The sequence below is a fragment of the Carettochelys insculpta genome, chromosome 2 (genome assembly GCF_033958435.1).
Source record: "Carettochelys insculpta isolate YL-2023 chromosome 2, ASM3395843v1, whole genome shotgun sequence".
NCBI lineage: Eukaryota > Metazoa > Chordata > Testudines > Carettochelyidae > Carettochelys > Carettochelys insculpta.
In genome coordinates, this window is record NC_134138.1 from 13,806,436 (window position 1) to 13,821,752 (window position 15,317).

The window sequence follows — 15,317 nt, forward strand, 5'->3', positions numbered from 1 at the left end:
TCTACACTGCCACTTTCAGCCCTAAAACTTTAGTCATTTGGGGATGTGAAATACACCTCTTTGAGGGATAAATTCTAGTATTGAATATTGGGAGTGCACCTCAGGAGGAGAAACCTATCACCCCTCATTGCCAGCTTGATTTTTCTGTCACTGGGAAAGCTCTCCTCCACTGACAGAGTGGCCACGCTGCGCACAGCACAGCACAGCACAGATTTTCCTCAATAAATTACACACATACCTCCTGCTGGCAGGTGCACTGATGGGGGGCAACTGCCTGGGCCTAGTGATTTGAAAGGGTCCCCTCACACTGCCTGGGGACTGGCGAGTCTATCAGCCCCTTGCCCACGGAGGTACTAACTCCATTGGGGCTCCTTGAAAAATCCCACCCTAATGAAGCATTGTATGTGGTGCTGAGGCAGAAATATGCTGGTTTCCCATGGGCATAGGGGGAGTCTGCAGCAAAGCCAAGACCAGGCTGAATACCAGCCCCATGGTTTTGTCACAAGGCTCTCCTGCCTGGCTGGCTGCTGGCACCCTGAGCCATTCTGTCCCTATTTACTGTTGTGGGCCACAGTCAACATGCCCTGTAGGGCCTGGAGGGTGTCACATAGGCTGCAGCTGGGGGCTGATTGGGCAGCAGATGGCAGGCAGAGAAAGGGTAGAAAAAATTGCCCTTTAGGTAGAAGTTATGTGTGCTCTGCACCCTGGCAAGCATGCAGCCCTGAAGTGGCACCTGCCAGCTTGCTGGGAGCCACGTGGGAAAAGAAAAAGAAGTGCCAGCCGCAAAGAGCAGCTGACTCCAGCCAGCTACCCAGCTGGCGGCCTAGTGCCTGCCGGCCTGCACCCCATCCTGCAAGGCCCCTTCCCTGAGCCTACCATGGGGCAGCAAGGCACCGTGGTCGGGGGGCCTGACTCAGCCCGGCTCCGCTAGCAGCGGGAGCCCTGGAGCTGGGAGCTATAACGGGGGTTGCTTTATTTAACAATAAGCAGCTGCTCCCTCTGAGTCACTGTATTTACCCAGCGGCGCCGTGTCAGCCTTCCCCACTGGCTCCCGCCAGGCTGGTGGGGGGCGTGCCGCCACCTGCAAAGCACACGCCGGCCTGGGAGCCCGCTCCGGCCACTCCCCGCTGCTGGGTACAGCCCCCGGCGCGATGAGCAGCGCCTTGCACTGGGGTGGGGGGTGTGTGCTCACACCCGAGAGAAAGGGAGAGGGGGCGGAGGGGGACGAGCCGGCCAACGCCAGCAGAGCAAAGAGCAGGGCTGCGCTGCGGGGAGGGGGGGAAAGAGCCGCCCGGGCCCAAGCAGCCCCCGCGCCTGGAGACCTGCAACTTGGCGGCGCGCCCTGGAAACCGCCAGGGCGCTGGATTCGGAGTCACTCCGGGACCCCGCGCAGAGCCAAGCTGCTTCTCCAGCCGTGACCCGCCCCAGCCCCGCCTGGCAGCCTCCCGCTCCTGAAGCCAGGACCTGCCCCCCGCCCCACGTGGTGCATGTTCCCCGCACACCCCTCACCCAGCGGCCGAGTAGGAGGAGGCGGGGAGTGGCCGCAGCGAGGACGGGGAGCTAGCCGCGTGCGCGGGGAGCCGGCAGATCAGGCCAGCCGCTGGCAGGGCAGGGTGGGCGCAGCGGGCGGCAGGGGGCGTGCAAAGCGCGGCGGGGAGGAAGTGGTTAGCAGGCGCCCCACCGGGCGGCGTGCCTGGCAGCTGGCCCCCTGCCTGCCGGGAGGACGGGCGGGCGGGCTGGGAGCGGTGCCCGGCTGATGGCAAGTGCTGGGCAGGCGGAGAAGTGCTCTGGGTGACCGGCCTGGCTGCGAGGAAGCCGCGAGCCCCAAACTCCCGGCCAGGCGCGGGAGAAAGTGGCAGACGCGGGGCAGAGCCGCGCTCTGCCGGGCTGCGAGGAGCGTCCCGGGCTCGGCCGCTTCCCCTCCATGGGTCAGACACGTTTATGCTCCGGCGTCTGAGCCGAGCTGCTCGCCGCCGGCCCCGCCAGGTGCGCTGCTGCTTCCACCCGCCCTGGGAACCGCCTCTCCTCTCGCTGCCCTGCTCCGCCGGACCCGCCCCGGCCGCCTGCCTTGGATGGGGTAAGCCTAGGAAGAGCCGCACCGCCCAGAGGACGGGCCGCGGGCGGGGGATGCTGCCGAGAACTCCCGGGCCGGCGTCTGAGCCAGTCTCCCTGCTCGCCTGGCTGGGCTGCCAGCTAGTCTCCCGGAGCAGCGGCCGGCTCCAGCCACCAGCTTCCCGGCTCGGGGCTGCAGAAGTGAAGCGCCCGGCTGGAATCCCTTAGCTAATGCCCATCAATAAACTCCTCCTCCGCACCGGTCTCCCGCCCGGGCCGACGCTGGGCGCTGAACGCCAGGAGCCCTCTCCGTCCGGGCCAGCGCCCTCCGCCATGGAGCGTGGGAACCTCGCACCCGTCCCTTCCCACGCCTCCCCCACGCCCAGCAGGGGCTGAGCGAGCCCGGCCAGGCTCTGCCCCACCTGCGGAGGACCCTGCGCTCTCGCCAGAAACTCTTCCCCATCCTCCGGCGGCCACCCGGGGCCGGGCCAGCCCAGCCTCGCCCAGCCCGCGGCAGCTCTGATGGGGAGGCTGTGCCCTGCCTCCCCCTCCCCTCCCACTCGCCCGCCTGAGAAGCGCTGAGTAAAGAAACTTGGCGAAGAAGAAGGAGGAGCCTCACCTCGCCGTGCCCCGAGTCCGCCCGGCTGCGGGGGGTTCCCTCCGCCCTTCCCCGGCTGTCTGTGGGGGAAGCCTCCCCGCCCCCCGGGACTGCTCCTGCCCCTCCCCCTCCCCCTCCCCCTCCCCCTCCCCAGGCCAGCGGGGCTCTCCTCCCCCACTCCTGGAGGCAACGGGGAGGGAGGCAGGCGGGCGCCCGGGGTGCCGTGGATGGCCCTGCGCGCGGGGCCGCCTTGGTTTGGGCAGGTCCTGCGCAGAGTTTCCAGGCTGCGGGGCACCTGGGCCAGGCGCTCCAGCAGCCTCCTGTGCCTGTCTTCCTCCCAGGAGCCCGAGGAGGGAGGCGGGGAGCAGCCGGGCCGGAGCCTGGGGAGCAGCAGCCCCCCTCGGCCCCCCTGCTGCTTGCCGCCCCCTCCGGCCAGCTGCGGCTGCTGCGCCCTGTCGGCTCCCCGGACGGCCAGGGGGGGACATGGTCCCCTCACTCGCCCCTTGCTGGCGGCCATGAAGCGGCAGAACGTGCGGACTCTGTCCCTGATCATCTGCACGTTCACCTACCTGCTGGTCGGGGCCGCAGTCTTCGATGCGCTGGAGTCCGACCACGAGATGCGCGAGGAGGAGAAGCTCAAGGCCGAGGAGATCCGGCTCAAAGGGAAGTACAACATCACCAGCGAGGACTACCGGCAGCTGGAGCTGGTCATCATGCAGTCCGAGCCCCACCGGGCCGGGGTCCAGTGGAAATTCGCCGGGTCCTTCTACTTTGCCATCACCGTCATCACAACTATAGGTGAGTGCCCGGAGCTCCGCGGGCTGCAGGGGGTTAAACAGGTAGCAGGAGCCCTCCCTGGCTCCAGAGCATGTCGCGTCTGTCTCCCCCCTGCGCTTGCCTGGCTTGGAGGTGTCCCACCCACCACCCCAAGGCGCGCCCTGGCCCTGGGCTGAAGTGGGGCAGGTGTGGCAAGGGGGCTGGCACTGCCTACCAGGCCAGATTCGTGTCCTGCCTTGGGTGGCCATGGGGAAGGGGAGCAGGAGGTTCACAAGCCGTAGAACTTCTCCAGAGCCTCCAGGCTAGTGGCTGGGCCCTGGCACCCCCTTCTGTCCTGCAACTCCTGGGCACGCCTTCATCGGCAAGCTCGGAGATCTGTCCTGGGTGTGCCTGCAAAGGGCTGCCTGACGGGGAAGGCAGTGGAGCTCGGGTCAGCTATTGACCAGCCCTTATTTAGTTCAGGGAAAAGTTGTCTCTCCATGTGCAAACTGGACTGGTTGTGGCGGCGCGGTACAAGGAGACGCTGAATACAGCCCTTGTTTCTATGTGACTGTCTCGTTTACTACCCTTCCCAGAAGTTTGGGTTTGCAATTTCAGTGGCTGGTGCTTGAGCAGGTCACAGGAGTGTGTTATCCCCAAGCCTACAGATTTTGGGTAAACAAGTCAATAAACAAAGTCAGACGCACTTGCCCTTATTCCTTACTCAATTTCAGAGTGAACTTTCCAGGGACTGGCAAGTGATAATATGTTGACAAAGCCACAGGCTGTCATTTTGCAGTTCCATATTTCACTCCAGTGAAACAGCAGGTTCTCAACGAACTTTTGTTTCCTGACATATGAACAAGCAGGTAGACTACTAGAGGCTGTAATCCAGACAAACCATATCCAGAACTATTGTTTTACTCTGTTTAATATTTATGTTACTTGTTTTATACGGCATAGATTGCATTTTATGAGGCAGCTGTTATGTCCTTTTCACAGGACAAATTCCTCTTTAACATCTGTGGAGATCTCAGAAGGTCACTTCAGCTCAGTGAATGGTTGGTAGTGCATTATATTGAACAGGCCATGAAGGGCCAGTTTACTGTTGTTCGTATGGACAGACGCTATCTTTTTACTGTTTAGGGCTTGTTTCAACAGATGTGCACATTGCCACCCGAAGATACTGTCAGTTTTCAGCAGACTATCCCATCCACTCTCTTTTCAGCTGCCAGGAAAAGAAGTGTTTGTTTTCATCTATATTTTGACTTTCTTACCTGGGGCAGTGAATTGTTTTCTTTGAAAGAGTATCTGCCAGTGTGATGCCTAGCTCTCATTATAGAGGGAAGAGATTTAAAGAGAGAGCCTCTGCTTTTGTTTATCTCATTGACCATTTCCCCCACATTGTCAGGTCTCTTTTTATGAATAGAAAACATAAATATTTCATGTGTAGCCACATAATATAACATTATTGTGCATGGAACTACATTTCTTCTCTCCAGTTTTGCATTTTTTAGTTTTTATGTGTGTCTTATTAAATCTTTGAACTATGTTGTCCCTACGAATTACTATAGGGCTTATATCTATACATGCTCATTTACATATTGTACTTTGTATGTCCTGTATGTAAAGAAGAGTTAAAATATTTTCACTGTCACAAAACTTTAATGGTGATGGACATGAAGGTTTAGAAATGTGTTTTTGAGCTAAAACAATACTTTGCTTGGAAACAAAGCAAAACTTGCTTTTGTTTCCAAAGTTGAGGAAAACTGGACAATTACCAGTACAGAAGGTCCAACTTCTTTTGCTAAAGAGAAGACTGAAGTTTACTAAGTCTACAGATTCAGTTACAGGATGCTTAGGTGGTTTCAAAAAGGAAGAGTATAGATACATGTAAGAAAATGAGTAGCCTTGGACATGTATGTTTCTTGCACTAAGTACCATGCTTGTCAGTGAGCTGAGGCACTTGGGGAGATTAACACTAAGGTATTTATTGAAGTAGTTAAGCGGTGAAAGAAACAATGCTGTGGCAGGACAGAGATACTTTAACAACTACTTATAAGTGTGTTTTCTGGGAGAATGGGATGTTCCAAAAGTTTACTAATAGACCTTTTCCATATCTGTCTCACTAAAGACACTCTTCGTCTACTGCCTCTTTTACATAATCATATCAAAACATACATAACCCAACAATACTATATTTTATAACAATTGCCTGTAAAAATGAGTGTGGATGAAATATTGTGGGCAACTTGTTCACCAAAAAGATTTAATTATACCATAAAAAGCTTCTCATTTTAAAATAGTATCTATTTAACAAGTTCTTGGGTGTTGAAGGAAATACTTAAGCATTTTCCCTCCATGCTATTGTTTCTTATATTGCACAGTATATAAGAAGGCTCATCTTCTGTTTCTGCTCCTGTTTTTATTCTAGCCCTACACACATTGCTTGCATGTGCATTTCATTCTTCCTTCAAAACCTTCCAGGCAGAATTTAAGAAGCGCATGCAGCATTAGCAAATTCATTAAATGATCAAAGTTATTGCCTTGGCTTGGGAAGGACTGTTTATTTAGAAAAAGCTACTAATGAAAGCAAAGATTGACCAGTATTTTGAACTTCATTTTGAACTTCTACTGTTCAAATATGGTGCTGAAATGGACAGCTCCCTGCAGCAAATGCCCTGCGGTAGCCATGTTTTGCCAATTTTTGACACCACAGCAAAAGGAAACAGTTCATTATTTCATCTTAAATATAGATCATTACAGATCTATTTTCACTGAAGTACAAATAATTAAAATCCTTCCAAGTAAGTTGCAGTCCTAAGGTTTATCCAACTTTTTCATATCATATTCTCTAGAACATTTTATTTGCGTTGGCTTGTAGTAGTAGGAATTAGTTGGTGGACTGCAGAGCTTGTCAACCCCATCCCGGTCCTAAACAAAGGAATCTGAGAGGCTTGAGTAAATGGAAAAAAGACATTTTATTCTCCATGAAGGAGTTCTTCCCAGTCTCGGATTACAGTAGTATCTCCCTTCTGTTTTCTAAGATCTGTAGCGAGGCATTAGAAAGAGCAAACATTACATTTTCTGTAACCGTAAGCTTATAGTCCAGTGCTGGAATGGACATGTGATTTTTATTGAAGTTTTTGTCGTGTTAGAATTCAAAGATAGTTTTCAAATAGTCAGAGGAACTAATCAGACTCTTACGGGCCTCAACACTTCCTGATGTTATTTAGAATTCGTCTCACTTCAGTATTCGTTAATATCAGCTTCCATCCACTTCCAGCTATCAGTCCAAGAGGATAAGAGAGTGAATGTTTATCTTTTAAATGGTACACTGTAGTAAATCAAGCATTTCGATGTTACAACTAACAATGCCAACTTTGCAAAAGAAATTCTGGTAATTTGTGACTCCATCTTTTATGGTTACTGTAGTGAATAAACTGTTTTAATTAGGCAGGTGGTGACACTGTGAAAATGTGTTATTGCTGTAGATATTACACCATCATTTAGGCTTTTCAGGGTGATAGTCATACTTGATTTAACACTACAGAGCTCTAGTAAACACTGAATATTTCTGAAAGCTTGTGTGGATTGTAAAGAAATGAAAGCTGTTTATGTTGCCCTAAAATGAACTAAAGCAATGAACAGATTGAGGATGTTCTTTTTTGGAAAAAAGAAGTGATTACATAAAGTAATGAGAGCTGAATGCAGACATGGCATGTTCCATCTGATGTGAAGTGAAAGCCTCAAAAGAGCTGGTTTTCTAGCTTGGTGACCTTCTGCTTTTTTGAACTCAATTCATAACCTACTGTGAGAGGAGAATGAAGCACTCTGAACAACAGAGATGTGTTTTTTTTTTTTGGAGAATTCTGTACAGTATCTGCAATACATAGTGGACGATGCTTCCACTGATAAGGGATTTTTTATAAACAAGTACTTGAACACAGCATTTCTGTTCAAGACAGCATTTAATGTACTTACCCTTTCTGTGACTCAATTTACTAATCTGTAAAATGGATACAATATCATCTACCTGAGATGGGTGGGTAAGATTTGTTTGCACTGAGAGCCTTGCATGGAAAGGTCTTGGAAGTACTAGTACAAAAGAATACATGTGCGGTCAGTCATTGGCTGTATCAGTAACTTACCAGCAGCATGAAGACTGTATTTAATATTGCATAAATGTAAAACAGTGCAGATTTCAGCCACTCCTCTTTAATACACTCATATCAAAATTGAGGGCCAGATCCAGTTGTGGAAGAAATGGGCACAGCTCCACTGAAGTCAATGAAAATCTGCTAATTCACATCAACAGATATCTGTCCCAGAGTATTAGATGTTAGATTTATGGTCTCTGTTGAGTGCACCTTTGCAGCACACCTTTGCAACACAGAGGAGGCCAACCACCTTGCAGAACTTGGTGGATGTGCTCACACTGGACCCAAACATGCTGCACTAGTCTGAGCAGCCATACAACTGCAGAATAGGTTTGCTGAATCTTAAAAGGCCTTTCTATTCTATGTTTCCAAATTCATGAAACCATTTAGACCTAGTTTGCTGCTAACACCATTGTGCTGCCAGTGTGGCTGCTTCACAACTTTTGTTAACATTTTTTAGAAACTATTCTTTAGTCTATTAAAAGGAAAATAGTCATAGTTATACCTTGTCCACAGTCATGTGAGCATGACCCATTTTAAAACAGTTTATGAAGAAGGCTGAAATGTAATTTATATTGCTCTTAAACTGTGCTTGTGCAGGATAACTTACCCAAGGTGTATAGACAATAATAGACTGCAGTTGGGTTTCTGAAACACCACAAAGTCCCTTTAACCACTTTTTGGTGATTGCTGTCCCCAGAACTCCTCCATACATGTCTGAGAAATGGGTGATTGGTAGCATTATAATTAGTTAGCATTTGGTGCTCTTCCTCTCAGGTCTCCTTATGATTCTGTTCCTCTTCATTTTCTTTTCTCTTCTTTCTTCCCCTTTCTGGTTTTGCAAACTCTGATGTTGCTGGCGATCAAGGTAGTCAAACAAGGCAGTTGCTCTGGGTGCTATCTTCCAAAGGGCTCTGCATATTTTTCTCTCTTTTGGTCCTGTATGTGTTGGGGTGTGTGAAAGGATGCAGCTGTACCCCCCAGGTCTGGTTTCTCTCCCTTCTTCCCTGCTGTGCTGTGCAGGGGGGAGCCAAGGCACCCTGGGAAATGTAGTTCTTTGGTCAGACCCCTGCCTAGATAGCTGGCCCTGAACAGGGAAGGGACTACATTTCTCAGCATACACTTGGCCACAGGGAAGGGAGGGGGATGAGGGAATATTGTTTTTCACTTATGATATTACAGCAAAATCCCAGAAGGTAATTTCTATAAAACCTTTATTACTGTATAAATTTTTAGAATGTTATAATGAAATTGTTTTATCAATCACTGTTTCCACTCAATTTTTTCGTTAATCTCTCTTATGCACACTCATTGCATGACTCTTTTGAACTCCTTTATATTTAAAAACTTGCAGTTCACATTTACAACCCCCCCCCCCCCGCAAAAAGCACCCTCCCCTCAGAAATTCCTGTGCATGGGCTTTTCTTTTAGTCCACTCATCTCTCAGCTGTGGTTAGGGTTGTTTTGTTTTGGCTCGGTCACTGGAGATGGGAGGTGAAAATGTTTTCTGCCCTGACAGGCAAAAGGGCTGGGATTCTTCGTTGTCAGTCATATTTTTTTTCTGTTGAGAAAGAAAGCCCATTTTTAAGTGACATTTTTTATGTCTTGTGTAGTCTTTGAATATATTTGTTGATTATTTTATTATATACATATCAAGGGTACAAGTTCCTTATGCCCCTTTCCAAGGAATGACTTGTAAATGATACCTGTACTTCACTTTGTGTGATAGGTATGCAGAGCCAAAACAGAATCACAGTATTAATCATATTATACACCTTTGGTGATGAAAATTAATTAAGCAAATGAACAAACTATCAAGCTGATGTAAAGGGAGGGAAAAAGGGGGAACAAGAGACGGCTCAGAGGCATTGATGGGGAAGATAAAAGAAGCAGCGTGGAAGAGAGATACTGGAGGAGGAAAAGAAGCTCATGAGACAGTCTAAGGTTTATGGGTGGAGTGAACAATGGACCTGCTCTGGAGCCCAATGAAATTAAAAAGCAAAACTTCATTGATTTCAGTGGGAACAGGAGCAAGCCCATGTGCACCCAGGACCTGAGACGAGGAAAGTTATGCAGTGGAAAGACAGCCCTGAAATGACCCCATTGTTGTTATTTCACCTGACTATTGGAGTCTCTGATTCAGGTCATGCAAGCAACTAATCATCCTTAACGCCCACCAAAGACAATAGGAGTTAGGGGTGCTGGGTCCATAGGGGAAGAGCTCAGCAACCTTCTGCTGGGGCCCATTGTTTGGTAAACAATGGTGCATGTGATCAATACTGTCTTTTAACATTCACCAAACATGATATAGTACCTGAAATGTTCCACATGCTATACAAACATTGAGTAATTAACCTGTACTGCACCACTGCGGGGGTGGGGGGTTGATTAAACATCTCATTTAAGAGGCAAGACGGTTAAGTGACTTTCTGGAAGTCACATACTGCTTCAGTAGTAGAGCCAGGATTGGCCCTGGAGAACAGCTGGCTCCCAAACCTGTTCTGATTCCTTCAAAATACTGTTGGTAGGAGAAAAAATGAAACTGAGTCATAAGTCCACCTGGTTGAGGCTTATTCAATTTTCACTTTTATTTATACAATTTCAGACAGAATTATTGTGAGTCAAGTTTATTTATGCCAGCAAATAACAGACGATCTGGAATAGGTAAATGAGCCCACATTACTGCTCTCTGGGCACTGGGAAGTTCTTCCACGCTCCATGATGGTCAGTGCCTTCTCTGATTTCTTGGTCCCTTCAGTTCCCTTCCTTCACTTTCTGTGTCAGTGTTTTTCCAGTCTTGGCCTTATTCACGTAAGCTATGTCTACATAACAGTGATCTGTTGTCAGTAGTTACCGTTGGAAGATATCTTTCGCCAAAACTTCTGTCGACAGATTGCGGCCACACCAGAAAGCAGATCACTCTTTCGATCTTCTCTGTTGACAGGATGGCCGGCTGCCCAGTCACACTCTCTACAGAATGGCAACTGGAAGCACCGCCGACAGGAATGCCCAGTGACCTGGAAGCCCTGTCTGTGGATAAAGGGCTTCCTGGAGCATCCACATGGGTGTTTTGTTGAGAGATTCTGTCGAGAAACGTGTTCTGCCTCATGGGGGAGAGGCAGAAGGCTGTTGACAAAAGTGCCGAGTTCTGTCAACAGTATGTTGACAGAATGCATGTTTAGTGTGGACACTCTGTGATCATTGTTTACAAAACTCTCTAGTGTAGATGTAGCTATAGATCTTTCATACATTTCTACATTACGGATTACTTAATCTTCATCCAACTGACTGTCGGCACATTACCTCTTGATTTCTGTAGGTACCCTGTATATTATGCATATGCAAACTTCATTTATCCAACTTGTGCATTTTCCTTCTGGCTTTTCGGTCTCTGGGTCACATTGCTCGATGTCACCCTGTTCCCAAGTCTTCCCAGACAACGCTTGTTTTACATTTGTCGTTACATGCTTGTGTAGCTATTCGTTACATCTTCCATCATGGCATATTACTTATCTCGCCAACAATAATGTCATTTTAAACAAATCACCCATGTCAGGCAGGCTGCGGCAAAAGTGTTACCTTATCTTTTCTCGTTCACTATACATAACTACAACTTATTAAAACATAGCTAACAAAGGTCCTAATCTTACCAGTTAACAATTCTTCATTTTCTTATTTCAATAGCATATTCTGGATGCGTTATCCTATTCTGCCCCTTCATCTGTGATGGAGTGGAGGCTTGGGGAAACATTACTAGTCTTTAATATTAACACTTTTGTCACTTTAAAATGTGTTTTTTTTCAAAGGCCCTTTCAGTCAAAGTCCAGTTTTTGTTGTGAATCACTCAAATCTTCCCCCACAAAAAAACAAGCCAATAACCCTTCAATAGAAATTTTTCTGGTTTGCATTCTGAGGCATGTCTCAATTATAGGGCCTTGAAATTTGGTTGCTTTTAATGGTATCACCACACAGACTATCCTAATTTATAGGTAGGTTAAATAGTAAATTCCTTCCCCAAACATGGATATACCTATTGCATTCATTCATTTTGGGTTTGTAGTATGGGTTGAACCTCTCTAGTCTGGCACATCCGAGTGCTGAACCAGAGGATTTGCTGAACCACCGGAGCTTATCATTGTCTAGCAACATTACCAACACTTCCACTGCTTACTGGGCTCTTAGAAGACATTTAAGGGAAATTAGAGCTAAATAACGGCACAGATCACTGAGAGCCAGGGCTGGTGGCTGGAAACAAGCTTTATGGGACTGTGGAAAACTTGGCCACACCCATGACAAGTGGACAGCCAGCTAACTAAAATCATTCCAGACTTATCATAAAGCAAATGGCAGACATTAAAAAAAGGGTAATATGCCCTATTATTGTGAGTGTGGGCTGCACAAGCTCAGTTTTCAGATTCACTTTTTAAAAACATATGTGGCTTGCTGAGGTTGAGCACATGTTCTTTTTGGATGGGTGACCGTCTGTCCTGTTTTCACTGGGACAGTCCCTTATTTAAGTGGTCTCGCAGGCATCTTCACTTATTTAAGAAAATGGGCAAATTGTCCCATATTTTGCTGGGCTCTTGTTCTGTAACATCTGGTGTCTCGAGGTAGCAGCCTCCACAGCAGTCAGCTCCCTTGTTCCCTGGCGGCCTGTGCCTTGGGGTGGCAGGTCCTACTGCAGGGGAGCTTCTCTGTGGGACAGCTGCCCCATTCCCTGGCACACCATGGCAGTAGCCCCCTCTGCCAGCGAGCTCATTCTGAGGGTGGCTGCCTTATTCCCTGGCATCCCATGTCTTGGGGAGGCACTTCCTGCTGCGCGGAAGCTCCTCCAGGGGAAGCTACCCTGTCCTCCAGCATGGCAGCCCCTGCTGCCAGGGATTCTGGCTGCAGGACAGCTGCCACATTCTCTGGCTGCCTCTGCCAGCAGGCTGCAGATCCCCTATTTTTGCCTCTTCCCTGCCAGGAGCTTGCAGAGCCCCCATCCTCCACTCCCTCTCATCAGAAGGTTGTGGAGCTCCCATCTCCAGTCCCTTGCCATTGGGCAGTAGCCCCCCTCACCAAGGAGCCCTCACATGGGACAGCAGCCCTGAATCCCTGGAGGCTGGTGTCCTGTATTTGCCATAGGGCAATGCGGTCACCTTATTTTTGGAGAAAGGATTAGGGCAAGCCTTTTTTCAAGGAGTGAGGGATTAAGCAACATATCCAAATTTCAACAGAGATCTGCAAGAAGAGCTTTGATGCTTATTTGGGCTGTAGTTTCAAAAACATGTGTTCTATTCCCATTGCCTTATCGTTAGCATCCTCTTCTGATCAGCTGAAATAGTGGATGTTTTTAAAGCTTAATATGCACTTTCTTCCTTTCTGCTTCAGGAAAGAAAATATCCCTCCAAGCTTCTTGCCTTTTTTTTTTTTTTTCAGAATTACATAAACATTTTTTTAACGTTGGGCACATTGCCACAGGAGGCTTATGCAACATTCAGATGGCTATGGGCCGATAGGCGTACTCTCCGTTTTTCACTGCTTGTGTTGTTGAGATGACGAGGGCATGCCCGTGAATGACAACTCCTCATTAAGGGGCACACGTGCATTTGTTACTTGTTAGGGTGGTTAAAAGGGAAGAATATATATTCTCCTGTCACTAGGTTCCAGGATCACAATGAAGCCGTGCAACTAAAAACAGCATCTTGCAGAAGAGTTTGCACGCTATGGGGTTATAGGGATCTGACAGGCGGCAGATGGTCTCTTAGGCTTGGCCATCACTGAAAATGATAGCTCTTTGCTAAATGTGGCAGCTTCCTCCACAAGGGGTATTTTTTCTTGAGAATGATAATACACAGAGTGACGAATTAAAGCCACAGTAGATAATTGTATAGTACAAGAGGTCAGAACACGGGAAATGGTGATGGTTCCTCCTCCTATAGAAATGCTTATAGTCCACATTGAAAGAAAACTGGAGAAAAATTTCCGTTCTCAAGGAAACAAAACAGCGGTCATGGAGCACTCTAAAGACTAACAAAATGTGTTGGTTGTGAATGTCCTTCATGACTCCTGTTTTGTTGTGTTAGAACATGGACTAACATGGGTGCCTCTCTGTTACTGTTCTGAAGGAAGTGAATGTTGCCAGCAGTTTTCTGTATGTCCCCATTGTCCTATGATGAAGACATTTTTGGTAATGGTGGTGGCACTTTTTGTTCCCACAACCTACCTTCTCCTTTAGCTGCATCTAGCAGAAGTGTTTTAGTGCAAAGTTTAAGTCACCACAGGCAGTTGCCATGGAAGTTGTGACCCAGTTCTGCTTGGCCACAGAAGAGCTTTGCAGTTGTCACTTGTCTGTTTGTTGTGACAGAAGTGTGCAGGGGCAGCAGGGATAGATATTGCCGCCTCCTGCTTCAGAAGCACAACACCTTTCCTCCTGAGCTAAAGGAGAATCCCCATTAGCTGTTACCAGTAGTGGGGTCTGTGGTATACAGGGGAGCAGGCCTGATTTCATGCACAGCAGGACAGCAGTGCAGGCAGGAATAATAAATACCTGCAACAATTCATGAAAACTACAGGTTGGAATGCAAGTGAAGTTTGTTGCAGAAACTAGAGACATTTTAACAGAAGTTAATTTCAATGTTGTGGAGTATATCAGGCCAGGAATATGAAGCTACTGTACCTAACATATTTTAAAACCATCTGTGATGTAATGATAGCTGACTTTCTTAGCTTGCGAAATTTTCAGCAGGGAGGAACCTTAAAGTCTCAATCCTTCTCTGATGTTGCTGTGAACTATCCAAACATGCTTTCTTGTGAGATGTCTGGTAATTCCTACTTCTGTTTGTATTGGAATTTCTTTTCAGTGATATTTGAGCTTTAAAAATAAGGGACATAAATGTTAATTGACTTTGTCAGAACCCAAAAGAAGCTCAGTTTGGCTTTAGTTTGAGTTAGAGCCAAGATTTTGTAAGGGAGAGATTCTTATTGTATCTGAAAGTGGTTACCCATCACTCACATCTAACACCCTTCTTGAAAATACATGAACCACTGCGCATCTTGTTACAGACGGTATCGAGTGACTTTCTCTAGGAGATTTGGAACTTATGTACCTTTGAACAATTATAGTTATAATGAGATAAATCTAATCTTGGGCAACAAATAGCTGAAGACAATAAGTTTTTCATTCTGCCTTGTGGAAAAGACATATTTTGGCTTGGAAATCATGACCAGGAGCTCCTTATAGGCATGTGAGGGTAGAATTTGACTCAGACTTCTGAAGATCTGTTAACTGATGTGTTGGAGAATCTGAATTGTATCCATATGTAAGTATATACACATAGCCTATCTTTCCATGTTGCCTCATGTGGTAAGAGATATGACAAAAAAGAGAGAGATGGTAACTTTATCAGAGAATATCTGTCCAGTATCAGTTTATGGATTTTCTTTGTAGTGCCACTGGTCTGCACACATGGCTTGGAAAGTAAAGGTCTTAAGTTCATGAATTGCTCTTATGATTGATCACTACTGGTAACAAAAGGGCTATTATTTAAAGGGTAGTTTCCAGAACAATTAGGACTTCACTACCAATGCATTTGGCTTAATGACCACACTGTGCCAGTCAGAGAAAACATCAGCTGATACCTACTTATGTAGGCCAACAGAGGCAAATTAGCTACCAGCCAACTCCTGAAGGCTTTGCACAACTCAGGTGTTATTTTAACATATCAGAAACACTAGCTAGAGTTATTTCTGAATGACTGCTTTCTTGT

General features: G+C 47.5%; 1 protein-coding gene across 1 annotated transcript in view; it reads left to right on the forward strand.

Moving 5' to 3' along the window:
- The first annotated feature begins 2,581 nt into the window (after positions 1–2,581).
- KCNK9 (potassium two pore domain channel subfamily K member 9) overlaps positions 2,582–15,317 on the forward strand; it is a 127,823-nt gene continuing 115,087 nt past the window's right edge. The window contains exon 1 of the mRNA XM_074985604.1: positions 2,582–3,448. Coding sequence (XP_074841705.1) covers positions 2,878–3,448 — 571 coding nt within the window. The 5' untranslated portion in view covers positions 2,582–2,877. The remainder of the gene's footprint in view (positions 3,449–15,317) is intronic.